General features: G+C 40.7%; 5 protein-coding genes across 9 annotated transcripts; 4 read left to right on the top strand and 1 right to left on the bottom strand.

Moving 5' to 3' along the window:
* The first annotated feature begins 537 nt into the window (after positions 1 to 537).
* On the top strand, positions 538 to 1,379 carry LOC135635698 (uncharacterized). Its single transcript, XM_065146955.1, has 2 exons — positions 538 to 560; positions 659 to 1,379. Exon 2 carries the CDS (start codon positions 676 to 678, stop codon positions 1,102 to 1,104), a length of 429 nt encoding a protein of 142 aa, XP_065003027.1. The 5' UTR covers positions 538 to 560; positions 659 to 675; the 3' UTR covers positions 1,105 to 1,379.
* Positions 1,380 to 2,722: 1,343 nt separating this feature from the next.
* On the top strand, positions 2,723 to 7,552 carry LOC135635089 (probable galacturonosyltransferase 4). Its single transcript, XM_065145938.1, has 9 exons — positions 2,723 to 2,967; positions 3,108 to 3,142; positions 3,236 to 3,277; positions 3,369 to 3,483; positions 3,676 to 3,881; positions 4,896 to 5,113; positions 5,525 to 5,882; positions 5,995 to 6,570; positions 7,003 to 7,552. Exons 1-9 carry the CDS (start codon positions 2,883 to 2,885, stop codon positions 7,276 to 7,278), a joined length of 1,911 nt encoding a protein of 636 aa, XP_065002010.1. The 5' UTR covers positions 2,723 to 2,882; the 3' UTR covers positions 7,279 to 7,552.
* An 8,958-nt stretch (positions 7,553 to 16,510) lies between these two features.
* LOC135634922 (uncharacterized) lies at positions 16,511 to 16,864 on the top strand. Its single transcript, XM_065145675.1, has one exon. It carries the CDS (start codon positions 16,511 to 16,513, stop codon positions 16,862 to 16,864), a length of 354 nt encoding a protein of 117 aa, XP_065001747.1.
* Positions 16,865 to 17,521: 657 nt separating this feature from the next.
* LOC103980331 (protein FATTY ACID EXPORT 1, chloroplastic) lies at positions 17,522 to 21,122 on the bottom strand. 5 transcript variants are annotated; one of them, XM_065149366.1, is made up of 7 exons: positions 20,742 to 21,122; positions 20,474 to 20,632; positions 19,347 to 19,587; positions 19,102 to 19,257; positions 18,023 to 18,070; positions 17,895 to 17,935; positions 17,522 to 17,810 (listed from the first exon to the last, which is right to left on the bottom strand). In XM_065149366.1, exons 2-6 carry the CDS (start codon positions 20,528 to 20,530, stop codon positions 17,928 to 17,930), a joined length of 510 nt encoding a protein of 169 aa, XP_065005438.1. In that variant the 5' UTR covers positions 20,531 to 20,632; positions 20,742 to 21,122; the 3' UTR covers positions 17,522 to 17,810; positions 17,895 to 17,927. The 5 variants fall into 5 exon arrangements, with proteins under 5 accessions (XP_065005438.1, XP_065005435.1, XP_065005434.1 ...); XM_065149363.1 differs by having other exon boundaries at positions 19,347 to 19,580; positions 20,479 to 20,671; positions 20,780 to 21,054; XM_065149362.1 differs by having other exon boundaries at positions 20,474 to 20,671; positions 20,780 to 21,051.
* A 23-nt stretch (positions 21,123 to 21,145) lies between these two features.
* Positions 21,146 to 26,927, top strand: LOC135637031 (VIN3-like protein 1). Its single transcript, XM_065149361.1, has 4 exons — positions 21,146 to 21,331; positions 24,053 to 24,645; positions 25,296 to 25,612; positions 25,714 to 26,927. Exons 2-4 carry the CDS (start codon positions 24,125 to 24,127, stop codon positions 26,805 to 26,807), a joined length of 1,932 nt encoding a protein of 643 aa, XP_065005433.1. The 5' UTR covers positions 21,146 to 21,331; positions 24,053 to 24,124; the 3' UTR covers positions 26,808 to 26,927.
* The last annotated feature ends 530 nt before the right edge of the window (positions 26,928 to 27,457 follow it).

Raw genomic sequence — 27,457 nt, 5'->3', positions numbered from 1 at the left:
TGATGGCTTCATCTCAACCCCTGCCTGTGATTTGGTAGGTTTAAACTCGACTGTCTCTTCTTGATTCGACATCAATTGTTTCGCTAATTATTACCATATCAAAACTATGGTAATAATAATAATAATAATAATAATAATAATACTTTCGATACTGAAATCAAATTAAATAGCGCAAATTGGGAAAGGTAACACTTTCCCACTGAAGACCGATTAATGCAGTCTTCTTCGTAAAGCTATGCTCGTTTATATGTATGTATGTGTGCGTGTACGTGAAAAGCAAAAAATAACAACAAAAACCAAAGGCTTATCGATAAGCAATGAGGCGTGGAGAGACGAGGAGGAGGAAGAGGAGAGGAGAGAGCGTGTGAGTCGTTCAGGCCGTTTCGGTGGTTCGCGTGGCGTGCGAGCAAAGCCTAATTGGCTGTCCCCATTCTTCTCCTATACATAAACACACGGCCATATATATATATATATATATATATATATATATATATATATATATATATATATATATCCCCGGCCCTGGAAGAAGACACCACCCCCGCAGCAATCGACCTCAGGTACGAATGAACAACCCAATTCACATCTTCACCTCTTTTTCCTCTTCCATCAGATGCAAACGGCTCCCGATTAATCTTTGCTGCATGTCATTGTGCAGCCGTGATTCGTAGGACGATGGATCGAGACACCAAGAAGAGAGGCCGAGAGGAGTCGGATGCGAGAGGAGAAGCCGGCGTGACGACGGCGTGGGACCTGTCTTCGAAGAAGAAGAAGAAGAAGGAGAAGAATAACGACGCCGTCGACGACACGAACGTGTTCCGTCCACCGGGCCTCTTCGAGTTCCCGTGGCAGAAGGGCGAGCGCCTGCTGGTGCCGGAACCCGAGGGCTGGGACCTCCGCAGCGTCTTCTTCTCTTCCCTCGTCGATGGCTGCTCTGCCGCCATCGGGGTCCCCGGCGACCGGCTCTCCCCCACCGCCCCGCGCCCCTTCGGCCTCCTCGAGGATCCCACCGATGGGGAGCTCGACGGCGGCGTGGATTGCATCTGGAGTTCCGTCCTCCGCCAGCCGCTCTCCACCGTGTACAGCAAGGGCTACAACGCATGAGAACTTTCCTCCTCCTTTTGGTAGATGATGGTTTGAACTAAGACGTTAACTGCATTGCTTAGATGACGATGACGACGATAACCAACGACGACGCTGTTAAAAACCGCATTAAGCAAAAAGAACTCAGATGATTATAGCCGTTAATCACACCAATCTCACAACCACAGTGATTTGGCACTTTTTATATCACCGTAATATTTTTTGTGTTGAAGGTGTATATTTTAATGTATTCCAATATTTTTTCTTTTTTTGAGCTTTATTACCTATTGAAATGGATCATACATTATTGAGATGGATTAGGAAGTCTGTTCGTCTTTAGCAACTGCTCCAAAATTCTGATAAATCTGCTGGAATTACTGAATTATCTATCTATCTGGCATCAACTTGCACGTGTTTTAAAGCATGATGTAATATATATCTACGGCTACCGTAAACGAACGCATTATGTTTATATATGTTTTCACGTTGGTATGGAGATCGATGGACCTGAGTAGTCGATGTTGATGGTTGTCATCCCTAATGTACTAAAATAAATATAATAATCTTACTGGGGGCAACGCTAATGCTCGAGATGGACAAAAGAATTAACCCACCGATGCTGTCTTTAGCAGTAAAACACCTGTCATAATTGAGTTGGGTCGTCGATGCTTTGGCATGTTCGAGTATGGGGTGGCTTCCTGCGTTAGAGGTACAGGGCTTTCTATCACGTGAGATGCTGAAGCATGCTTACACCCCTCGTGGAGGCCGTAGATCTCACGTACGCGGATGTGCGCCGCCGATGCTTGCCATCTGTGCACGTGGATTAATCGTATATTTGGCATTAAACTCGTTATCGACAACATGATTCCCATGCTTGCAGGGAGTTACATCAAGCACAGTTCTACGGAGATACAAGTCTTCATTAAACTTATTTTAGTGATTGTAATTTGTTATGAACATATAAAGCTGGTTCAGAACTCCAGTCATAGATTTGTTTTAGATTGATGTGTCGGAAGATTATGAATTTGATTCAGAAATATAAAAAATTACATGAGGGCCACATGATATTTAAATTAGTATTCCTCGGTAAAGATATGCTGCATCTGGGAGACACTTTTTATAATACAATAAATGATCATTACATTGAGATTGTGATAAATATTAAAAATGATTACGTGTGATCATTAATTGGGCTATGAAATTGTTCATCAAATCTGATGATGCAAAGTAAAAGTCTATCGAGTCAGTTTCCCCATTAGCAAAAGGAGCAAAGAGGACCCACGTGGATTTGGATCGCAAGTCCTGAGACATATCAGGAGTGACGTGGGCTCTGCCAGGATGTACGAATTGCGCTAAGGACACCCGTCGATCGGTTCAGGTGTGATTCAGCCAGCCTTCGAGTTAAAACGACCTTGACGTATTAAGACGCAGGCCGCAGGCGTTGCATGCAACTGTGAGCGCGAGTTGGGTCATTAACTAAATACCAAAATAATACCAGCGAAGGCAGAAGACTCATTTTAATTGGTGTACGTGGCGACCGATCCATGTCCCGCGCCGCCCTCGCCAGTCATCCACGTCATCGTCGGACTCCGCAGAACCCGTCCCTCCTCCCAACCTCTTGTTTCAAACAACGCTTTGCTTCCCTAAAACTTGATTAGTCTGTATCCGGTGGAGAAGAAGGAACTCGATTTCTCTATCCAAAGATCAGATTTTTGGGGCATTTGTTACTCCTAGGAAGTGGTTCTCGTCAGCCAGAAGTGGAGGAGGAATGAACCATTTGTGCTGAAAGGGGAGGAGACATGGCGAGAAGGAAGCCGGTTTTGTTCCTGCTCAGCGTCACTGTTGTTGCGCCTATCGTTCTCGCCATCACGCCTGGTTTCGTCGGTAATGCCTCGTCGAAGCAAGCAATGTGAAAAAGAAACGATCTTTGCTCCCTTTTAATATTCGTTTCCAAGAAAAAAAGAAAAAGTTCTTTATTTCCACACTGATTCCTCCTCTTTTCTTTTTCTCTACGTATTTGGTAGCCAATAGCCATTTCGGCGACGAGATTCCCATCCTGGTAAGTCACTCGTTTGCCACTGTATCATCAGATTTGGCTTCGTGTATGTACTCTTTTATGAATCGATGCTTTCGTGTTCTTCCTTTTCTCTAGAGTTCAAGGAATGATGTCGAGACACTCAATGCGCTTTCCCAGGTTACTTTCGATATCTCTTCTACATCTACCTTTTGGATTCATAATTTCTCGATTTCTCTATTCAACTTTTGGTGCATTAATTTCGTCACAGGAGTCTGTTGATGCTGTCAAAGAACCAACTTGGGCCGTTTACCCTGAAAACTCCAGTAATTCAGATCATGTCTCAGCTAAATCCAGTAATGGAGTGGATGCATCAACGACAACAGGTACCAACCACTTCTCTTTGCTCCATTTCAATCGTAGTTTCATATCATCTCCTATGCTATCGATTCACTTAATTAATTTCACGTTGTCGTTTATCGAACTGCTGATTTTTGTGCTTCCAATAGATAGAGCATTCGGGAGGTCAGTCTTCATATTTTGATCTGGATATCTATTTGCTATTTGGTTGGTGATAGAAATGCCTTTGGGCCAGTCTGGTCAACATAAGAGCCGAGTATTATCAGAAGACTCAGAGGGAACTAATTTGCAGACAAAGACTGTGATTCAGCAAGTGACTAAAAGTGAAAGCGAAGATGATGGCCCCCAGAAGCCAGAAATGGGACGAGAGAAAAAGGCGACAGCATTCAAGAAGAATACATTTGCAACCGAGTCTGGAGAGCAGGTAAAAAGGGATGTGAATTATGGATGCTCAAGTGAGGTTTATCTGTGGATTATACATTTTGTCTTTCTTCTTTTACTTTCGATTAAAACGCCAAAATCTCATATTTCGTTTCTCAGGAAGAAACAATATACACCATGCGCAGGAAAAATTAACTGAAAACCACTCATCCTCCTTAAGGACAGTGACATAGAAGATACTGGAGTATAAAATTGATTACATTATGGTTCATACATTCCACAAATGTCTTTGATTAGTTCTCTTGGTAAGATATGCCATGTGTTAGAAAGTTTGTTGATCTTTAAGGCATTATAATTGAAATTAAGCATATGTTGAACAATTGACTGGGAATAGCCTCTTATTTTTGCTTAAATTTCTCTTGTCATGGAGCTTCTTTTTCTTTAGGTCGAGTTCCATACGACCATTCAAGTTCAGTTCATTTCTCTTATATCCTGTATATCATGGGGGAAGAAACCAATTACGACCCTTCATGATTACTTCTCTTTTTATTTTTGGAGACCAGGAAGTGTTGGAGCTTTCATGGATGGATCAGTGAAGGGCTTAGTGAGTGTTCATGGTCAAGAAATTTCTTTCCTCCCATTGTTCATATATGTGCCCTATATTTGATGACTTTAATTTGTTTTACACAACCAAGAATGTTAAGTAGATTTCCTAATTGTTCTGCAATCGTATGCTTTTGCTTTAGGTAAAGAAGCTTGCAATAAAAATGTTGCAGTAAATGCTGATGATTCTCCTATCATGGTTTCCCTTCTGTCAAATGTAGTTTCATAGAAATTCTTATCATGATATATAAGGAAGATCATTCAAAAAACTTTTTCAAGTGCTTCTACATTTTCAAATGTTACTCCAACAAGGAAAGATGGTTGCATTGACATAGAGAATCTGTTTCTGTGGCTACTTTTACTGCAAGACATTGGTTATTAGTAAATTTGTTTTTAACTTGATACAAAGCTGATGATCATCTCTGACTACTTGCTTATTCTTCATTCTGAAAAGGACCATCAGAAGCCAGAAAAAGGTTCGAATATTGATTCAGGTGATATGCCTGATGCAAAAATTCGGCAATTTAGGGACCAGCTGATAAGAGCAAAGGTCTTTCTTAGTCTTCCATCTTCTAAAACCTACCCAGAATTCATCAGGGACCTTCGAGTACAGATGAGGTATACTGAGCGCACACTTGGTGATGCAACCTTGGACTCAGAATTGCCAAAGAAGTAAGATCTCTTATCTTGCAAATTTGGTAAAGTCTGTGTTTTCTATTTGTTGCTAAAATCTTAAGGGTGACATGAAACATATTTTATTACTCCATTTATGTTATCTGTTTTATGAAAACATTGTCATACTTCTATTTTCAAAAACTTCAGAAACAAAAAACTGAATAAATGCTCGTCCACTGTGCTTGTCATTGCTGCATGGTCATCACGAGGGATATTCGTTTACGTCATCTTCAACCTACAATTCCAAAACATGGAAAACTAATAGACAGCAAAAAAAAGAAAAAGAAAAAGAAATCCTAACACCACAGAGGCAAACTGATATAATTGATGTTTTATAGATATTAGCATTATTATGGATCAGTTCAGTTTGTAGTGAACTGTTTTTTATCCCAGTGTTTACTAATTCAGTGCCCGTGAGAAACTGAAGGCAATGGAACAAACATTGTTGAAAGGCAAGCAAATTCAAGAAGACTGCTCTGCTGTAGTCGAAAAGCTCCGAGCTTCTTATCAGTCTGCAGAGGAACAAGTGCGTGTTCAGAAGAAACAAGAGTTGTTCCTGACACAAGTTGCTGCAAAAACCCTTCCCAGAGGTCTCCATTGTCTTTCTTTGCATCTTACCACACAGTACTATTCACTTGACTCGAGCCAACAGCAATTCCAACACCAAGAAAGGCTTGAAGATCCTAAACTCTATCACTATGCACTGTTCTCGGATAATGTGTTAGCAACTGCAGTGGTTGTGAATTCTACGGTGTTTCATGCTAAGGTCAGCTTCTGATTGCCTTGACCTTTCGTTTTTGTGTTGACTTTGACTTCAATTTTGCTTTAATGCATATTACAACAAATCTTCCTCTCTTTCTTTTTTTGAACACATGCAGAACCCCAAGAACCATGTATTCCATGTTGTTACCGATAGACTCAACTATGCAGCAATGAAGATGTGGTTTTTGGCTAATCCGCCGGGGAATGCAGCAATTCAGGTTCAGAATGTTGAGGAGTTTACATGGCTGAACTCAAGCTATAGCCCGGTTCTAAAGCAGCTTGGATCTCAATCTATGATAGATTTCTACTTCAGGTTGCACCATGCCAAGTCTGATGGGAACTTGAAGTTCCGAAACCCAAAGTACCTGTCTATCCTAAATCATCTGCGATTCTATCTACCTGAGATCTTACCAAAACTCAGCAAAGTAGTATTTTTAGACGATGATGTTGTCGTGCAGAAGGACCTTACCTCACTTTGGACAATTGATCTTAAGGGAAAGGTTAATGGTGCAGTTGAAACCTGTGGTGAAAGTTTCCATAGGTTCGATAGGTATCTCAACTTCTCAAACCCCCTTATTGCTGAAAATTTCGACCCTCATGCCTGTGGCTGGGCATTTGGGATGAATGTCTTCGATTTGGATGAGTGGAGGAAGCAGAACATCACTGATATCTATCACCATTGGCAGACACTGGTAAGATACAAATCCTAGTCTCATGTTTTCTTCTCGATGCCCTGTATGTTTGACTTATAACTACTGATCACAGATCTTGTTCATAATCAATATTTGATCTCTGATATATATGTTCAATTTTTGCACGAAAATTTTGTATGTGGCGTTATTACTACTTTTTATTTGATACTTGTGCACCATTACTTCGAAAATTCTTGACCAGTGAAAAAGTAATATTTTGTTCCAAGTGAACCTCAATTTTTCACTTGATTTAGTTTGACGTTGTATCACATCTGCATATAGAAGAAGCTTAAAAGACATTGTTACCTCAAGTGAGCATAATGTTTCATGAGAAACTTGACATTTATGTCTCATCAATATCCAGAAGTTCTGTGAGATGGTTTGATCTCACCATTTTTTTGTTTCCTGCAACTTTGGTTGTACCGTCCACAGAATGAAGACAGACTCTTATGGAAGTTGGGCACTCTTCCACCAGGTTTAATAACATTTTGGAAGCGCACTTACCCCCTCGATCGCTCTTGGCACGTGTTGGGTTTGGGATACAACCCAAATGTGAACCAGCAAGATATCGAAGGAGCAGCTGCAGTACACTACAATGGAAACATGAAACCTTGGCTTGAAATAGGGATGGCCAAGTACCACAACTACTGGTCTAAATATGTGAACTACGACCAAGTTTATTTGAGAGACTGCAGCATCAATCCTTAAGAACCAAATGGTGTCTTCATATCCCGTCTAATACAGGTTCAGCTTATCTTTAGATATTATGTTTGATGGTCTTGTTCTACCTTTTTCTTTAATTTGATTCTTGGTGCTCTAGTTTAGCAAAGCTGGCTGGGGCTGCACTTCTTGTTTTTCTTTTTCGTTTACGATGACTGCATATATGCTTCAACATTAATGAGAGTTAGAATTTGGTTCATGTTGCATGCACTTGGATGTGCTTCTTTCATACTTTTTGCTACAAATTGAACTACCATCATAGGTTGGTTTCTCTTCACTGACAACATGCAAATGTAGTGCTTCTTGTTTAGTGGGTGACTTCTTTTCCTTCAAAATAAGAAAAGAAAATTATAGTGATCAACTTATAGTTAGTTCAAGTGTAGGAATCATTTTCCAAAGAGTGCTAATAAAAGAGTCCTAGTGATTGGAGAATCAATTTACATGCTTTATATATCTCCTTTTCTTTCTTTAAAACCCAGTACTGTCATCAACAGAGCTTCTTCGGCAACTTGATTTCCATTAACAGAAAACATAAATAGGTACATAAATCTCACGATACTAATAGAGCTTTCTTCTGATTTCCATTAACAGAAAACATAAATAGGTACATAAATCTCCAAAATGTCGTTTTTTGTCTTCATCAGGTGGCTTATGCCTTACTCCCTCTATATATTCCTTTTTCTCTTCTATTATTTTCTATTTGAATCTTGTTTCGTGTGATTCATAGTTGCTTTGTACTATATACAATCGTGATGAAGACTTGTGACAACAACCATGGGTGAGAAGCTGCATACTGTTATCCAAAAGTATGAATTATATGCCTTGCTAACAACTCTTTGTCATCAAAACAGAATGAGATTAGTTAACTTCTGCATATTTCTACTAAAAAAAAAGTGTAGAAATCAGATTTATTTTTGATACAAAAGTATTGGCGCAACAGATGGTTTCTGCACCAGATACATACATTATCAGGGCAAGTCTCAGATGATTCTGTGACGGATTCAGAGCAGCGATGGATTTCCTTTTCATCCTTTTTGAACGTGGAAACCACCACGGTTGAAGTGGATGTCGAGTGGAACAGAGAATAAACTTTTCTTTTCTGTGTTTAATTTCTTAGTGATTTGAAAGGAAGAGTAGACTTGTTAAAATCTTATTGATGGAGGGAAGAGGACGATAAAGGAGACTTGTGGAGGAAATGAAATTGATACATACAGGCCGATGATTCTTTGTTTTCTCTTCCTGGCTGTTCATACAGAGGATATTGAGAAGGGATATCATGGATTCGAGTGTTATTACCTGTAAATACATATACATATATATATATATATATATATAGTAAATAAATATGTAGAGAGAGAGAGAGAGAGGATTCAGATGCAGCATGCGGGAAGACATCCGATGCTCTGCCTTATTGTAGGAATGCCTCCCGGAGACAGTCGATATCCAATGTGCCAATCGTGTGTATATATATATATATATATATGTATATATATATACATGTATATATATGTATATATACATGTATATATATATACATATACATATATATACATGTATATATATATACATGTATATATGTATATATATATATACATATATACATACATATATATATATATATGTATATATGTATATATGTATATATGTATATATGTATATATGTTTATATGTATATATGGTCAACTATATATATATAGACGATGTGCCATCCTCATCCCATTGTTATTGTCAACTATATATGATCCTATTTAATTAGGTAAGATATATTATAGATATGATTATATTCTGATTATGATTATAGATATTATAAATATATTAGGAACTCTCCGAATAATTTATTCTAGACCCTCTACTATCGTATATAAACAGACAAAACTACAATCTCTCTCAACCATTCTCCCTAATCATCAGTCTAAGTGGTCCTATGAAAGAATAGGAAGATAGAAGAAGGATCCGGTTACACCTGTTCTGAACAATAATAAGGTACGTATAATAATATTATTAGATCTAATTTTATTTGATTTCAATCTTGATATAATTTTTTTTTCAATAACATGATAATATATATATATATATATATATATATATATATATATATGTTTTTGGTACAGCGATCAGTCCAAACCAGAAGAACATGGCTAGGGTTGTAGGTGTGGCGGTTACCGCTGACGACGGGAACTCTTCCATGTTCCATCTCACGGGAATCCTTTTCATGGTGTGTATGGCTGTTGTAGTTATCTTCAACTGCGGCGACAACAAGAAGAAGCCCAAACCAAGGAAGAACGTTGTGTACTACGGCGGGGGCGGCCAAAACTATGCTACTGCGGCGACGACAAGCCACAGCAGCAGTACCGCAGCCAACGTCGCGGTCGGTGCTGCGGTAGGGACCGTCGCTGGTATCGTCGTTGCTGATGCCCTCGTCAGTAATATCAATAGCGATGGCGGTGGCTGTGGTGGCAGTGGCGGTGGCTGTGGTGGCGGTTGCGGTGGCTGAGAGAATAGATATGTTGATGATGTATATCCTGTCTACGAGAAATAAGGTCTTACCATTAATGGCGTAAGTAAAAAAGGATGATTTGCTATGAAACGATGTCTTTCTCATGTATATATGCTAATAAATTTTGTACGACTACTTTGATTGCAATAATAAGTAAGCATTGAAATTTGCACCTACAAAATCAACCCAAAATAATTAACGTGATGATAGGATAGGATAGGATAGGATAGGATACTCGAGTGGTGCTGAGTTGAGGGTTCGCATCCTTTTTGTCTTGCAAATTTTTACACACAACATTAATTAGGTAGAGTTGAGGGTTAAAACCTCGTCGATTAGATTTGCTGATAAAAACGATTTAAATGTTAAGAGTAAGACACTAATATGTCGCCCAAAACTAGTCTTTTGAAAATACAAAAAAAAAAAATATTATTCACGTACATAAACTCATTTTAAGTTAGAATGCTTGTCCTATAAATCGACTCAGAATTTGATCCATCGATTGATTAAAAAATAAATAAATTACTTCATCAAGATTCTTCAAAGTCATTAGACTTTAAGATTAAGTTTAAAATATTATTTATCATACCACGAAATTTATTTATTTTACTCTCTTTTTTCTCATGCATGGTAGGTTTAAAGTCAAATCTGATTTTAATTTCTAGGAATCGAAATCGAAACATATGACGTTTAGACCGATTTTAATTTACATACTTTGTATATCTCCTTTTCTTTCTTTAAAACCCAATACTGTCATCAACAGAGCTTCTTCGGCAACTTGATTTCCATTAACAGAAAACTTAAATAGGTACATGAATCTCACGATACTAATAGAGCTTTCTTCTGATCCAAAATGTCGCTTTTTGTCTTCATCTTGTGGTTTATGCCTTAAGCCCTCTGTATATTCCTTTTTCTCTTCTATTATTTTCTATTTGAATCTTGTTTCGCGTGATTCATGATTGCTTTTGAACTATATATATATATATATATATATATATATATATATATATATATATATATATATATATATATATATATATATATATATATGATGAGACATATTTTGGCATCGTTCACGTGGACTCAAGCAAGCAGACACACGTGGAACCTCAAGTACGATGTGGCGTGCAGCACACACACGTAGCGGGCAGTCGCTTGCCGCCCCCTCCGTACGAATGATATCATCACGATGCAGTTGTCTCAGAAAGCTCGAGAGGGCATCACGCGAAGTCGATCCGTGCAAGTCGGTCGATGCTTGTACAGAAACTAAAGTCGGCCGCCCGAGAAGTCGACTATAGTTAATTTACCCTATACGACTAACTCATCCTCATAGGTATAAAAGCTAATCCTCCTTAATCAGGAGGAGAGGGACTTCGAACACTCAACTCTATCTTATTTCACCAAAAGTTGACTTGAACTTTGGAGAGGTCGAGTCGGGAAATCCCTCTCCCAACCTCGACCTTTGTGTAGGAATCGATAACGAAGCAACAGCAACCCATCGAGAGAGAACCGCACTCGGGAGATGACGCTTGGACCTAACCTGACCCAACATCGATGCGACCCTAGCATCCGCGTGGGCGACCTTGCGCTTCGGGATTGGACTGAGCCGTGCTGACATCTCAACCATGGTGTAACAGTTCACCAATATTTTGACGTTAGAAAAAGGATCCGATGTCGCAAGATCATCCCCAGCCAAGCGATCTAAGCGAACGCGTTGGAGAGGAGCCACTCCCAATGCACTCAACCTTCGAATTCAGAGGACAACTCCCACCTCCTACGAGCTTAGAAGAAAATGCCCCCACTGTAACCCCGAGCTGCTATTGGCAACTATTTATTGACCCCAAGAAGTCACCCCCCGGGGCCACCATGGGACAACTTCTCGTCTCTGCCAAGGCGTTCTTTAGCCTCACACTTCAAGTTCATGCCCTGGCAAGAATAATGCAGATCATCATCCACTTTGTTCCTCAGCTTGCTCGGTAGTCAACGTTACCTCAATTGCCGCAACGAGATCCATCGGCTCCTATCCCCATGCCATTGTCGGTCACTCAGTAACTTGCCACGACGGGCGTTACCCCATTGCCTTAAGAGCTATCAGGGAATCCAAGGCCGACATCCGAGAACAATGCTCTAAACCTCGGATGATCCTACCCGAGCACCCCTAAGCCCAACACGTTGTCATCCAATTTGGCGGACTCTTTCCGGGCTCAACTATGCTCAGTCAATCGACGCCTTGATAAGGTCCAAAAGGAGTTCAAGCATAACTTCCTCGCCAGCACGTGGTCGAAGCTGTCTACAACCATGCTCCTTGGCCTCAACCGAAAACACAATGAGATTTCTTGATGGGCCAACGACCATCTAGATTCTTCTGGTCGCTAGTCGAGTGACCAACGATAACCATCCCCGAGATGCTCCAATGTGCAAACCAGTATGTTGATGCTGCTAAGACGTTAGAAGCAGGAAAGCACGAAGAGCACAAGAAGCCCCACGCGAAACCATCCCGAGGGCTGACCTTGAGCAAGCTAAGAAGAAGGCTCGATCGGCTTGACCTACCGCTCCCAAATTAACCCTCCGCCAAAGTCAAAAAATCTAGGATAGAAATTTTCCCGCCATAGTTAAAACTCACCCCAGTTGGTTCGACTGCCATGGACATAGTAGTTGCTTAGCCTCAATGGTACACCTTGGCCAAAAAGTGCCTCAATAGTGCACCTCAGCCAAACAGTGCCTCAATGGTGCACCTTGACCAAACAGTGCCCAAGTTGTGCACATCAGTCAAACAATGCCTCGATGGTGCACCTTGGCCAAACAATGCTCGAGTTGTGCACCTCGGCCAAACAGTGCCTAAATGGTGCACCTTAACCAAACAATGCCCGAGTTGTACACCTCGGGCAAACAGTGCCCCTAATGGTGCACCTTGGGCAAACAGTGCCCGAGTTGTGCACCTCGGCCAAACAGTGCCTGAGTTGTGTACCTTGGCCAAATAGTGCCCGAGTTGTGCACCTATGCTAAACAGTGCCTTAATGGTGCACCTTGGCCAACTAGTGCTTGAGTTGTGCACCTAGGCCAAACAATGTCTCAACGGTGTACCTCAGCCAAATAATGCACGAGTTGTGCACCTTGGCCAAATAGTGCCGAGTGATGCACCATGGCCAAAGAATACCTCAATGGTGTACCTCGGCCAAACAGTGCCTCAATGGTGCACCTTGGCCAAACAGTGCCCGAATTATGCACCTTGGCTAAACAGTGCCTTAATGGTGCACCTCGGCCAAATAGTGCCCCCAATGGTGCATCTCAGTCAAATAGTGCCCGAGTTGTGCACTTCGGCCAAAATGTGCCCGAGTTGTCCATCTCAACCAAACAGTGCCGCCAATGGTGCACCTCGACCAAACAGTGTCTGAGTTGTCCACCTCGACCAAATAGTGCCCAAATGATGCACCTCAGCCAAACAGTACCCAAATTGTGCACCTCGGCCAAACAGTGCTCAAGTTATGCACCTCGGTCAAACAGTGCATCAATGGTGTACCTTGGCCAAACAATGCCTCAATGGTGCATCTCGGCCAAACAATGCATCAGTTGTGCACCTCGACCAAATAGTGCCTGTGTGATGCACCTCGACCAAAGAATGCCTCAATAGTGCATCTCAACCAAACAGTGCCCGAGTTGTGCACCTCGGCCAAAAAGTACCCCCAATAGTGCATATCGACCAATCCAATGCTTGATCCACGCCTTGCGGCCAGTCTAATGCCCAAGTCACATCTTGGCTAGTCTAATGCCGAGCCACATCTCGCGGCCAATCTAATTCCCGAGTCACATCACGACCAATCTAATGCCCAAGTCACATCTCGGCTAGTCTAATGCCCGAGCCACATCTCACGGCTAATCTAATTCTTGAGTCACATCTCGGCCAGTCTAACGCCCGAGCCACGCCTCACGGCTAATCTAATTCCCGAGTCACATCTCGACCGGTCTAACGCCCGAGCCACGCCTTGCGGTCAGTCTAATGCTTGAGTCATATCTCGGCTAGTCCAACGCCCGAGCCACGCCTCGCGGCTAATCTAATTCCTGAGTCACATTGCGGCCAGTCTAATGCCCGAGTTACATCTTGGCCAATCCAACGCCCAAGCCACGTCTCGTGACCAGTCTAATTCCCGAGTCACATCGTGATCACTCTAATTCCCGAGTCACATCATGACTAGTCTAATTCCCTAGTCACATCTTGGCCAGTCCAATGTTTGAGTTACATCTCGACCAATCCAACACCTGAGCTACGCCTCACGACCAATCTAATTCTCGAGTCACATCTCGGCCAACCCGACACCCGAGTCATACCTCATGGCTAGTCTAACGCCTGAATCACATCTCGACTAGTCCAATGCCCAAGCCACACCTCACGACCAGTCTAATTCCTAAGTCACATCTCGACCAATCCAACGCTCGAGCCACACCTTGCGGTCAGTCTAATTCTTGAGTCACATCTCAGTCAGTCCAACGCTCGAGTCACATCTCGGCCAGTCCAACGCCCGAACCACGCCTCTCGGCCAATCCAACTCCTAAGCTATGCCTCACGCTCGAGTTGCATCCTGGCCAGTCCAACACCCGAACCACGCCCGAGCCATGCCTCGCGGCCAGTCTAATGCCCGAATCACATCTCGGCCAGCCCAACTCCTGAGCCATGCCTTGCAACCAGTCCAATGCTCGAGCCCCACCTCGTGGCTAGTCCAATGTCCAAGTTGCATCTTGGCTAGTCTAATGCCCGAGTAGTGTTGTTCAGCCAACCCAGTCCGTGAGTTATGTTTCTTGACCCTCTCGAATAGAAGCTCTTGATCAATTGATAATTGAACTACCACTCTCAGGACGACAGCCAACCCAATCGGCAAAAGGCACTAAGCCATGCCCCGCGCCCCACCACAAGGAACTCAAGGCACGCCTCTTTTGGGGGGGAGAGAATGATAGGGCATATTTTGGCATCGCCCATGTGGACCTAAGCAAGCAAACACACGTGAAATCTCAAGTACGATGTGGTGCACAACACACACATGGCGGACAACTGCTTGCCACCCCCTCCATACGAATGATATCATCATGATACAATCATCCCGGAAAGCTCAGGGTGGCGCTGCGCAACGCCGATCGGTGCAGGTCGATTGACGCTCGTACAGAAACTAAAGTCGACCGCCTAAGGAGCCGATCGTAATTAATTTACCCCGTACAACCAACTCATCTTCATAGGTATAAAAGCTAACTCTTCATCAGAAGGAGATGGATTTCAAACACTCAACTGTATCCTATTTCACCAAAAGCTGACTTAAACTTTGAAGAGGTCAAGTCGGGAAATCCTGCTCCCGACCTCGACATTTGTGTAGGAACTGACAACGAAGCAACAACAACCCATCGAGGGAGAACCGCACTCAGGAGATGACGCTTGGACTCAACTCGACCCGACGTCGATGTGACTCGCGCATCTGCATGGGTGACCTTGCACTTCGGGATTGGGCCTAACCGTGCTAACACCTCAACCACGACGTAAAAATTCACCAACAATATACAAGTGGGATGAAGGCTTGCAACGACAACCATAGGTGAGTAGCTGCATACTGTTATCCAAAAGTATGAATTATATGCTTCTGCACATTTCTACTGCACAAAAAAGTGTAGAAATCAGATTTATTTTTGATACAAAAGTATTGGCGCAACAGATGGTTTCTGCAACAGATAAATTATCAGGGCAAGTCTCAGATGATTCTGTGACGGATTCAGAGTAGCGATGGATTTCCTTTTCATCCTTTTCGAACGTGGAAACCACCACAGTTGAAGTGGATGTCAAGTGGAACAGAGAATAAACTTTTCTTTTCTGTGTTTAATTTCTTAGTGATTTGAAAGGAAGAGTAGACTTGTTAAAATCTTATTGATGGAGGGAAGAGGACGATAAAGGAGACTTGTGGAGGAAATGAAATTGCTTTGTTTTCTCTTCCTGGCTGTTCATACAGAGGATATTGAGAAGGGATCTGATGAATTCGAGTGTTATTACCTGTAAATACAATTGTGTGACCACTGAAGTTTATGAGATCACTTGTCACTCAATCAAAATTTTAAGATGGAGTCTCCTTGTATCAATTATGGGATCAAAAATTTAAGCTTGCACTATGCACTTTGGGTTCAGACCTAAACTGTGAGAGGGAATACTAAACCTTATAAGTATATTGTGTTCTTTCACTTTGAATATTCCTAATTATTCAATTCGAATGTATTTACCACAAGATTATATTAGAAGATGCTCTTTGGTGTTTGATCAATGTTAGTACAACTAAGACTTAATAAATATATTAGATCCTTTGTAGATTACTGATCATCCAATCAAAACATTTAGATCCTTTGTAGATTACTGATCATCGGGAAGACCTTCGATGCTCCGCCTCATTGCAGGAATACCTCCACGCGCGAAGGCAGTCGATATCCAATGTCGACATCCGATGCGTTGTTTACTTCTTCAAGAGCTGACTTTAGGTTTTTAGCATTAGTCAACCACCGTCGACGATGTGCCATCCTCATCCCGTTGTTGTTGTCAACGAAGTTGCGTGGAAACTCTCGGCTTCGAGAAAGAACCAAAAGACAAATAAGCCTTCAAAACTTGACGATCTCTCTCCTATACATACATACATACATACATATATACTTGTTTTTGGTGCAGCAATCTGTCCAAACCAGAAGAACATGGTTAGGGCTGTAGTTATGTCGGTCACCACTGACGACAGGAGCTCTTCCGTGTTCCATCTCACGGGAATCCTCTTCATGGTGTGTATGGTTGTTGTAGTTATCTTCAACTGCGGCGATAGCAAGAAGAAGCCCAAACCAAGGAACAACGTTGTGTACTACGGCGGGGGCGGCCAAAACTATGCTACTGCGGCGACGACAAGCCACAGCAGCGGTACCGCAGCCAAAGTCGCGGTTGGTGCTGCGGTAGGGACCGTCGCTGGTTTCGTCGTTGCTGATGCCCTCGTCAGTGATATCAATAGCGGTGGCGGTGGCGGCGGCTGTGGTGGCGGTGGCTGTGGTGGTGGATGCGGCGGCGGTTGCGGTGGCTGAGGGAATAGATATCCTGTCTACGAGAAATAAGGTCTTACCATTAATGGCGTAAGTAAAAAAGGATGATTTGCTATGAAATGATGTCTTTCTCATGTATATATTCTAATAAATTTCTTTGAAGGTTGATTTGAATATGATTTTTATGATTTCTTTGAAGGTTTTCATGGACATATATATTGCTGATATATTTTTATTTTATTTTTAAAATAATCTACTAATTTGTGATGGATTTAAGATCTGAGCAAGGATACTTTTTCACCATTTATATCATTTAATAAAATTTATAATCCTTTTCCATGTTCAAAATGTTTAGTATATTAAAAAAATGTTTTTAATTAAAAATCTCTAGTATATTATAGATTTTGAAATGATAATTTATTTTTTTAATAAATCGTGGATGTGACAGTCCTCATCTCATTTAATAAATCGAGGGTTCACATCCCATCTTGCAAAGTTCGGATAACGTTACTGTGATCAGTGTGGTTTATAGGAAGACTAATCAATACCCACTATAAATCCATTACCAATGCCGGCAGAACGTAACAAAAATTGTACGTAACAGAGATCATTCTGAAAACCATGCTTTTCTTATCAGCAAAAACTAAATCCACTAAAACACTTCCATTGCGATGATAATAAATCCGAAATGACCCATGTTTGTGAAGAAAAAAGACAATGCCAGTACTCATATTATATTTAGACAATGATAAAAGCACACAAGATTTCGACCAGACAGTTTTCTGGAGTCAAACTTCTGTCCAAGGAATAATACACTTCACAATTCATGTTCTAGCTTTTCATCAAAAAAAATTTCCACGACTCCATTATCAGTTTACATAATGGATCTTTATGACATAATTTTTCATACAACTGGGTATTCTGTCTGCAATCGCTTAGAGAGTCTCCAGAGATTAGCACATACGAATAAAAGCAAATCATTGCAACACTGCCACCGGTTAGAAATATGATCAGAGATGAGTAATGATCTAAAAAGATGATTCTCAAAAAGTTCATTGGTGCAGAAGAATACCTTATGAAAATATAAAATCCTGTAGCGAAGAGTTTATTTGACTGCATCAATATGAAACCAGCCAATCATTACCACTTGTAAACGGATTATATACTAGTCAATGAAAAATCTAATAGGTACTTTATTACCAAGGAGTACATCTGCAGAAAATTCCAGACAAAGTGTGGCAGATGTGGCTGCAAAACAGACAAAGTAGACTCATAGTTAGCATATCCAGAAGTTAGCACTATAAGATTGAATAAAATATTCGGTCATCAGCCAGGTTATTCTGTTCAAGGATCTGAGCATCAAGACATCCCATGCCTGCTTGTGTCATATAATTGTAGCCTCTTTCATTTATGAATTTAATTGCACATTTACATAAACATCTTGATCTAAAGACATTGGCATTTGAAATAAACTGGTGATGAATATATCCCGTAATCTAGGCGATAACCTAGACCTAGGTGGTAGCCTGGAAAACAAACTTTAGAAAAACCACTCTACCATTTTAGAATATTAGATAAATGACCCAATAGTTTCCAACTACAATTAGAAAAAAAATCAACAGTTCAATATACCTCAACATTTGGAGGTAGTGGCATTAAAATATTCACGAATAATAAAAAAATATTTTACCTATTGCAAAAGCAGTTAGACTAGAAAACTTATAATAGACAAATATAAATACATAAAAATTATCCCAAATCAATCAGTTTATATGTGAATATATTGCATGTATAAATATTGTTTCACATCAAAATATAAACCAAGGTTCGAGTCACGAAAACCTCTTTTAATATTTAAAGGTAAGCCTGTATACATTGACCCTCTCTAGATCCTGCATTTACGGGAGCCTCATGCACTAAGTACGCCATTTATCAAAATGAATGTATGAAATCATATACAAATATATGATTGTATACGTGTAGTAATCCAGGTGAGCATTGGTTAAATGCCTAAGCATTGTATACAACCCTAGCCTAGACGACCGAGCAAACATCCATGACAGCACTGACATATGCCACCATTTTCCAAATGCAGGTCAATCAAAAAAATTTAAAACTCAAAGATAGCAATGCTAGAAATGCCCCAATTGTGAATTTAGGGACATTTAGTCATAGAATCCTTGGGAACTACATTAAATAATATTTCTTTACATTGAACCATAATAAGGAAACATGAAAAGATGGTAAGTATAAAGGGGTAAAGAAACAGGGATACAAACCTGCTTGATCCGATATAAATGGTAAGCTGGATCTTCCAGTCCTCCAAACCTTTAGGCTAAAGAAACTCAGAGCCAATATGACACCACCACTTACCATGCCTGTAGGATTTCTAGAGAAAATATATCCAAGCAGCCCCCCAGCAAAAAGAAACCTACCTATAAAAGAAAATATTATGTTCGTTAGAGAGGATGTAGGTCATATTCTTCACATCAACTACAGCAAACAAGACTTCTACTCAGCTTACACTTCCAACTAAAAGGTTTGATTGGCATACCAAAGGGGATTCCTAAGCAAAAATCATGTATTTTCGCACTTCTTTTGATTGTGATAACAGCCTCCGTTTGTACATGAATGTCCATACTCATTTTCCCATTGACTGGTTCCACGGTTGGAGCTTCATCAGGCTTACTTTGTGTGCGTCTCATACTAGTGTTGGCATCAATACTACTAGAACTACTTCCCTTGTGGCACAAAGAGACTGAATGCTGACATTTGAAGAAAAAGTTTGGAGTCAGTCTTGCACTGTATAAATAAAAAGTGCAAAGAAAGAAAATACAAGCTCTACTTGCCAAAATGAGTTTTCATTTGTTGCCATCTTTGCTTTAGTATATAATTTTAATCTTTTCTTTATGGTTCAAGAGAACCATGATAGCTGCAGCTAATGAACTAAAATGTCTGACCTAAATGAATATGTTATCTTGATTTACAAAAAGAATAAATGAGACAATGCATATCAGAAGACACTGAATTATGTAAAGAAAAACTATGCAATCCACAATTAACTAGGAGCATACACTCAAAATCTCCAGATAATTCTTTATGTAGTATGCTCATGGATTTGATGACTAGTTAACCCACTTCATTAGAAAAGCAACCACAAGATGGGCGAAATCAAAGTGCCAAATTGATTCTGGATCATCAAAACTTATGCTTCTTTGAGATCATGAAGAAAGGAACACATAATTATTCCAACTCCAACTGATCCATATAATCTCATTCCCCATCTGCTCTTGATTTTACACCATTTTGGCATGCAAATAGACATATAGCTCAAAATTCATGCATAAAAGAAGAGACATGTTTATATCTCTATTATCTATGTACGTATATTTATCTCCCAATGCACACCAATGCTGCTTGATCATGCATAACATGCATACAGAAGATGGTGCTGGTGTTAGAGATGGTAATCTGCCTATAATTTTCTCCAAAAAATTGAAAACCTAAGAGCAAAGCTCGAATGCAACCACTTATATCAATAGTTCAACACGTCGGCCCCATCTCCCATCACACTTTCGTCGCTACAAAAGGAGGTAAGGAGATGATAGGAAATAAAGAAAGTGGACGGTCGAATGGTGATTAAACTGATACCTTACCTCCACTGATGTTGGAAACTCTAATGGCAGGGACTCTCACATACTTGCCCATGAGGTCCACCCGATCAGAAGAAACCCTAGACCACAAAGCCGACGGGCGAAGCCCCTGCCGTGGTTGGATGCTCCACCTCGCCGCCAATTTGGACCCACAAAGCTGCACGGTCGACATCAATCGATCTATTGATTAGAGTCCCTGAGATCAAGATCAACATACGAACATGAGACGTTGGCCGCATCTGAAACAGATCTTCCTAGAAACGTACGTTCAAGAACTCGAAATAATTGGAGAATTTGGGCGTACGGGCGGGTGCTCGTCCCAGATGACGAAGAGGTTGACCAGCCGCGTCCAGACGAGATGAAGCAAAGGAGGAACGGAGTGCGGGGACGCGGCGCGTCGGTGGAGTATTCCGGCGAAGCAGATCGATGGCATCGGGGGCTTGAAACCGGGAAGAGAAGCTTGGGTAAACGTCCAGGAGCGGCGGTTGTGAGAGCTCGCCTTGGTGTGACTTCAATCGGTTGAGCAGCCCAAATTGAATCTTTCGTCCAAGTCAATGTTGGGCCCAATCGAATCGAATCCGCCAATGGGTTCGATCCATTTCTGGTCCGACCCGTTAAAGACCCGGGCAACAAATCCCAAACCGAATCCCTAGACGAACGCTCTTCTTTCCGGTCGTCTCGCGTTCTCCACCTCCTTCTTAGGTCGGTGCCTCGTTCCCACCTACCATTCCCTTCGCAACCACCGCCGTTCGCGAGGAGAAACACCCACTCGCCTGCCGTCATCACGCGGTCTCCGGCGTGGGACGCCTTTGGAAGGGGGAGTCCGGCGACCAAAGGCCAACGACCGGCTTCAAAGGTAACTCTGCTCATCGAACTCTTCCTCCTCCTCCTTGTTCTTTGCATTTAATAGGACAAGGTGTGGGACCTTTGTCAGAGATTGCCTCGATGATTTAATCAGAGTATTAATTGCTCGATTAGGAGGAAAACTTGCTCATGATCGGATCGAACCTTCCGGCTCCGATCCTATCGCTGGAGATTAGGATTAGCAGCCATTAGTTGCGGCAATGGGCATACATTGCAGAGATTGAGAATAGGGATTCTTACTTGTCGATCTAGGAGTAGATTTGATAGATTCTCCTAGTTGAGTCTCGCGTGCGCATCCCTGTTGGATGCCAGTCCTATACCATAATCCTTAAAGATCATGTCGAACCTTAATTTATTTATCTGGGCCTTGTTTCTTTAATGCTTAAATACCCTAGCAGTCTTCTGTTTGAGAGTTTGCATATCACATATTTAGGGGTTTAGATTATTCACACTCTGCAGTTTAACATACATCATTTGGAGAAGCTCCATTTAAGCATTGAATACTGCGACTCTCAAGTTCCTTACTGTAAAGGTAAGATCATTTCACCATAATATGAAGCACATTATCATGAGAGAAGATATGGATGCATTGATTAGACAAATTGGCCATTTGATTGAGGATGCTCTGAGCTATTTCTGCAAAAGAACCTGTGGTAAACCTTCTAAGAAATTAGAAAGGCTTACCACTTGAGGAATGGAAATCAATCAGACTGCCTAATGCAATAAGAAATTGATAGGTAAGTGAATCAGGAAGGAGTATGCGCTGCCCATTATGATGCACTGAGTGAAAAAGTTCAAACCAATATCACACAGTATGCAGATAAGATATCACAACCATACTTTAACCAAGAATGGTCTATTGTTAGGCTGTTCGGCTCCTTGATTTGTAATATGAGGTTTGCATGGTGTAGTTTGCTGTATATGCACCCTGAAATGATTCGTCCTACAAGTCAAATTCTCGCTAATGTACCACGTCAATTTCATTCCAAGCAATAATATAATTTAGTGCATGAGAAATGATATAACTTTCTGCTGACATTAAATATGATATTTCATGGTACTTTTTTTTGTTTATTAATACTTATGGAAGTGTTTAATTGGCATGGACAGAACAGATTAATGAGAGAAAAAACTCCACATTCAGTACTATGTTGATGTTCTATGGGATGCCTTTCTTCTCATTAAATAATCCTGAGATTTAATAACATCATACAGAAAAAAAAAAGATACATCACTGTTATCATTTGGCAAGAACTATGACTTTTTGGCATATGGCATCCATAATAATTCATTGACCAAAGAATTAGAATTGGTGTAACTTGCTACTGCCTTTTAAATATGATATTGCACACTACTTCTCTTTTCTAACTTGTTAGCTTTCTAAATTGTATTGAACAGAAAAAATTACCAAGAGAACAACTCTTCATTCAATGCCATGTCCTATTTGATGTCTTGGCTTCTGCATTAAATAATTCTGAGATATTATGTCATCTTATAGAGAAGAAAAGATTTGTAACTGGAATCATTCATAAGGAAGCTATTAACATTTGCGTATGGATCCATCTAAACATGTTTGAGTAGCATAGAGCAGTAATGATTTGTTGAAAAAAAGAAGTAAATCCATCTGAGTCAGCTTCACCTATTAATTTAGGACTTCTGCTATCATAAACAATTGAATTCCTACCTTAAGACTCTTAATGCCAACTTTTGGTGGGTAATTTTTTAATGATTGTTTGGTTTGCTTGGCATTTCATAAATAATCATTCTAGATGGATTTTTAGATAAGGATATTCGGGTCAGATACAATAAGAAGTCAGAGCTAGTTTGAAAAATTAGTAATTGTAATTGTATGTGCTAGGGTGTTATCTTTGTTTATTTCTGACAAAATGATTGAAGCTTATGGTTCTTTGGCCCAAAACTATGAGCATGAACCTAGAAGACGCGTTTTCATTTAGACCTCAAGGAATGATGCTTCATCAGAGATTCACACAAAGTAACAATTGTAAATTTTTTCCCCCATTGTAGATGTTAAATTCACCAATTTGCATCCTCATGCTTCTGAAGCCCAAATTGGGCTCCCATTGGGGTCATCATCCTCGAAGTTTGTCATATCATATCCATCCTCTTCCTTTCAGTTCCTTTGTTATTTTCTTCAAATTGGACAATTCTTTTCCTTGTCTTTGTATCCAAGTGCTTGCATTGCTTGTGTACTCTGAAATCTGTTGATCATTTGCATTACGTATACTAGTATCAGAGGAAGACATACCTAAAATAATACAATGAAAGACAGAGATATTTATGTTTGGGAGTACTCAGATCTTCCCGAAAATGAGTCTAGTGTTTTGGGGAATGCCATTTTAGTACTGAGACTATAATGTTTTATTTGCTCTTCTAAATCATTTAACTTGTTTTGTACAATTTTTTGCTGTTTTCCAGATAAATCATGACATGGTTCATATCAACAAGTAACATGTATAATGCATGTAGACATGGGAATCATATGGAATTAAGTAAACATGTATAATGCATGTTGACAGTACAAAGCATATATATATATATATATATATATATATATATATATATATATATATATATATATATATATATATATATATATATATATATCCTGGTTTTAGAACATATAATCAATGCATGTTAGCATTTTTCTCATCAACACTAATTCATTGTGTTGCTTCTCCCGTTATTGTTTCAGAATACATCCTTTCACTACAAGCACTCTGGAAGAAAGCCTGGTTGAGCTCCTGAAGTTAATTCTAAGAAGGATATGGCACAATCATGTCTCGATAAACAAAGAAAGCAACCTAGTTCATCAAAATGTAAAATGACAGTTGTTAGTAAAGCAACAACCAAAGGATGCAAAAACTTGGACTTGAAGAAGCTTTCTTTAGATCATCCAGATCTCACCGACAATGAGCCCCCTAGGAAGCAACCAAGGAGAAGTGAACATCCTGTTCATCTTCCTTCTGCTGAAATCTTTGAAGATTTCAGGTCTGCTAACACGTGGATCTGTAAGAACTCAGCCTGTAAGGCTGTCCTTTCCTCAGAGGATACATTCTGCAAAAGGTGCTCATGTTGCATCTGCCACCTCTTTGATGACAACAAGGATCCTAGTCTTTGGTTAGTCTGCACATCTGAATCTGGTGATAGGGACTGCTGTGGATTGTCTTGTCATATTGAGTGTGCACTCCAGTGCCAAAAGGCAGGAGTTTTCAGTCTTGGACAATTTATGCTGCTTGATGGGAGCTACTGTTGTGCTTCTTGTGGAAAGGTTTCCGGAATAATAGGGTGAGTTTTCACTTCTTTAGCTGTTGGTGAATTTGTATTGTGTGTTTATTTACTGAGTCACTGCGAATTTTTTTACAAGTCAGTGTCACTCCTTTAGGTTACATGTTGTACCATGCACTTCTTGCATAGTTTTTCACACTTCATACCTCCTCTCCTTCCTTCTATCCCAACAGTACTGATGTTCTTCATCGTTTTACTGTTTACAATGTATTCTACAGATTTTAATTTATTCTTTGTTACCATTGTGTTTTTTCATCAAAATAAGGTGGTTACTGTAAGCTAATCTGCCCAGTCTGTTTATGCACTTCTATATGTATGGATGGAGGGATATATTTGATATACTGTCTTCTTAATTCGAACCTTTATGTTGACATTCTGTTGTTCATCCTCAACTAGATGCAAATATGTTTTCTATTGTTATAAGAAATATCATTTGTTCTTTGTTGACCACTTCTAATTACCGTTGGTCAATATGTTGACAGTTGATCATTTAGATGCTTTAGTGACCGTGCAGTTTAGCAAGCCATATCTCTGACCGCATGTTTTTATGTAATTGATGTCAAGTTTAGTGATAGTTTTTGTCTGAAATTTTACTTTTTGGCTGTATAATAGTTGACATGTAGTGATGTCCTTCAACTCATCCCTAACAGATGCTGGAAGAGGCAACTTGCAGTGGCAAAAGATGCTCGTCGGGTGGATGTCCTTTGTTATCGCATTTTTTTAAGCTATAGGCTTCTGGATGGCACATCTCGCTTTAAAGAATTGCACCAGACCGTGGAGGAAGCGAAGGCAAAGTTAGAAACAGAAGTTGGTCCAGTGGATGGAGTATCAGCCAAGATGGCCCGTGGCATTGTGAGCAGGCTGTCCATTGCTGCCGATGTTCAGAAACTCTGCTTTGCTGCAATTGAGAAGGCAGATGAATGGTTAAGATTGAGGTCAACTGGTCATTTAGAGGAAAATCACAAAGGTGAAACTCATTGATGCTTGTCCATAGGTGCTCTCTTGCTTCTAGTCAATACAATTAGATTTAAGTTTGACACAGTAGTCCCTTTTTCCACTTTGTTGCAGATTCACTTCCGGCTGCCTGTAGGTTTCATTTTGAAGAAATATCATCATCTTCTCTTGTAATTGTTTTGAAGGAGGCTTCTTCAACATTTGATGCCATCAAAGGTTATAAGTTCTGGTACTGCAAGACCAGAGATCAACCATATAAGAAAGAGCCTGTCATCTTCCCAAGAGCTCAGAGAAGGATTTTAATTACAAACCTCCAGCCATGTACAGAATATGCCTTCCGGATTATCTCATTCACAGAGGATGGGGATTTTGGTCACTCTGAGTCGAAGTGTTTTACTAAGAGCGTGGAGATCATCAACAAGCATATGGAGAATAATGGGGCAGAAGGGTGTTCCTCCAGTGACAAGCAAGAAGGGAAGACACCAGTTGCCAGATCCTCTGGATTTAAAGTTCGGAATCTAGGAAAGATATTGCGGTTAGCTTGGGCGCAGGAAGATGGGTGCTATGATGGGTTTTACGATGATAATGTTCAAGAGGAGTCATGTGGTGGGAGTGGTGAAGTGATAGCAGAGGTTGTCGAAGCAGCACCTGCCACTTCACGCCGGCTTGACTTGAATGTGGCCACAGTTCCTGATTTAAATGCTGAGGCAACTCCACCCACTGAATGCTCTCCTGAGGAGGAAAATGCATGCAGCTCTGAGAAGAATGAATTAGCCAGATCTAATGGAAGTGATGATTCCCAGACTTGTGCAGCAACATTGGTCCACGAAGTGCCTGCAGTGGAATCTCGACCTGAGTGTGAGGAACAACCAGCTGAGGAAACTTGTGAGGGAGATAGCACTTTGGTCAGTGGTTCACCTAGGCGATTCCAACATAGGTTGGGTCAGTTGGATGACAATTATGAGTACTGCGTGAAGGTGATAAGATGGCTGGAGTGTTTGGGGCACATTGAAAGTGATTTCCGCTTGAAGTTCTTAACATGGTTTAGCTTGAGGTCAACCGAGCAAGAACGCAGGGTGGTACTTACATTCATCCATACACTTATTGAAGAGCCCAGCAGTTTGGCAGGGCAGTTGCTGGATTCATTTTCAGAAATTGTTACCTGCAAGAGACTGCGCAGTGGTTTCTGTAGTAAGCTGTGGCACTAATGTGAAAACCTGGCTCAAGAGTTTTGGCTGCTCTTCCTCTTGTCCTCTTAACATTTATTAAAGAGGTCCATCCATATCGGTTTCTTTGATTATTTATCATACAGGTTGTTACTATCGGCACTCGCTAACTTGGAAACACTAACATCATCTGTCTACTACCATTTCAATGAGTGTCCACTTTGGCAGTTGTCCTCCGTTCAGGGAACTACTGAAGGTGATGCCAGTGACAGTTTGCTTAGGTGGGGTCCTCGTGGAGTTGGCTACATCATAACCAACAAATGCAACCATTTGATGTTGCTGTTTGTTCCTTGTCGACCAATCGGAGGTTCGTAGTTCGTAGTGCTTTCGTTGTTAAAAAGTCAGATCCATATTCAACTTGCAGCGATCATCTATATACACAGATTTGTTGCTCCTGCTTGCCCAATATATTAGCTGGTTTATGTTGTAAAAGGTAGGATTGTGAAGACAGAATGATTCCATACACTGTCATAGTGGTAGCATGGTTTATCTTCCAATTTTGTTTGCTCATATAAGCTCAGGTACTTGGAAAAGTCTGCTTGAATGTCTCCAAAGATGGAGTGTCGATTTTACCTTCTCAATCTTGAGAAGGTGAAAGTCACAGAAGCAATCACAATACATATGAGGACAAT

Source organism: Musa acuminata, chromosome BXJ3-4 (genome assembly GCF_036884655.1).
Source record: "Musa acuminata AAA Group cultivar baxijiao chromosome BXJ3-4, Cavendish_Baxijiao_AAA, whole genome shotgun sequence".
Classification (NCBI taxonomy): Eukaryota; Viridiplantae; Streptophyta; class Magnoliopsida; order Zingiberales; family Musaceae; genus Musa; species Musa acuminata.
The sequence above is the reverse complement of the archived record's forward strand: the minus strand, read 5'-3'. Positions and strand labels throughout refer to the sequence as shown.

Excerpts from the sequence above, each read along its gene's own strand:
- LOC135634922 (XM_065145675.1), top strand. The coding sequence starts at position 16,511 with ATGTCGGTCACCACTGACGACAGGAGCTCTTCCGTGTTCCATCTCACG.
- LOC103980331 (XM_065149362.1), bottom strand. The coding sequence starts at position 20,647 with ATGTCGACCGTGCAGCTTTGTGGGTCCAAATTGGCGGCGAGGTGGAGC. Across the intron at positions 19,258-19,346 it reads CAAACCTTTTAGTTGGAAGT|GTAGGTTTCTTTTTGCTGGG; the intron begins GTAAGCTGAGTA and ends TTTCTTTTATAG. Across the intron at positions 18,071-19,101 it reads ATTTATATCGGATCAAGCAG|CCACATCTGCCACACTTTGT; the intron begins GTTTGTATCCCT and ends TCTGTTTTGCAG.
- LOC135635089 (XM_065145938.1), top strand. The coding sequence starts at position 2,883 with ATGGCGAGAAGGAAGCCGGTTTTGTTCCTGCTCAGCGTCACTGTTGTT. Across the intron at positions 2,968-3,107 it reads CATCACGCCTGGTTTCGTCG|CCAATAGCCATTTCGGCGAC; the intron begins GTAATGCCTCGT and ends CGTATTTGGTAG. Across the intron at positions 3,882-4,895 it reads CAACCGAGTCTGGAGAGCAG|GACCATCAGAAGCCAGAAAA; the intron begins GTAAAAAGGGAT and ends CATTCTGAAAAG.
- LOC135637031 (XM_065149361.1), top strand. The coding sequence starts at position 24,125 with ATGGCACAATCATGTCTCGATAAACAAAGAAAGCAACCTAGTTCATCA. Across the intron at positions 24,646-25,295 it reads AAGGTTTCCGGAATAATAGG|ATGCTGGAAGAGGCAACTTG; the intron begins GTGAGTTTTCAC and ends CATCCCTAACAG. Across the intron at positions 25,613-25,713 it reads TTTAGAGGAAAATCACAAAG|ATTCACTTCCGGCTGCCTGT; the intron begins GTGAAACTCATT and ends ACTTTGTTGCAG.
- LOC135635698 (XM_065146955.1), top strand. The coding sequence starts at position 676 with ATGGATCGAGACACCAAGAAGAGAGGCCGAGAGGAGTCGGATGCGAGA.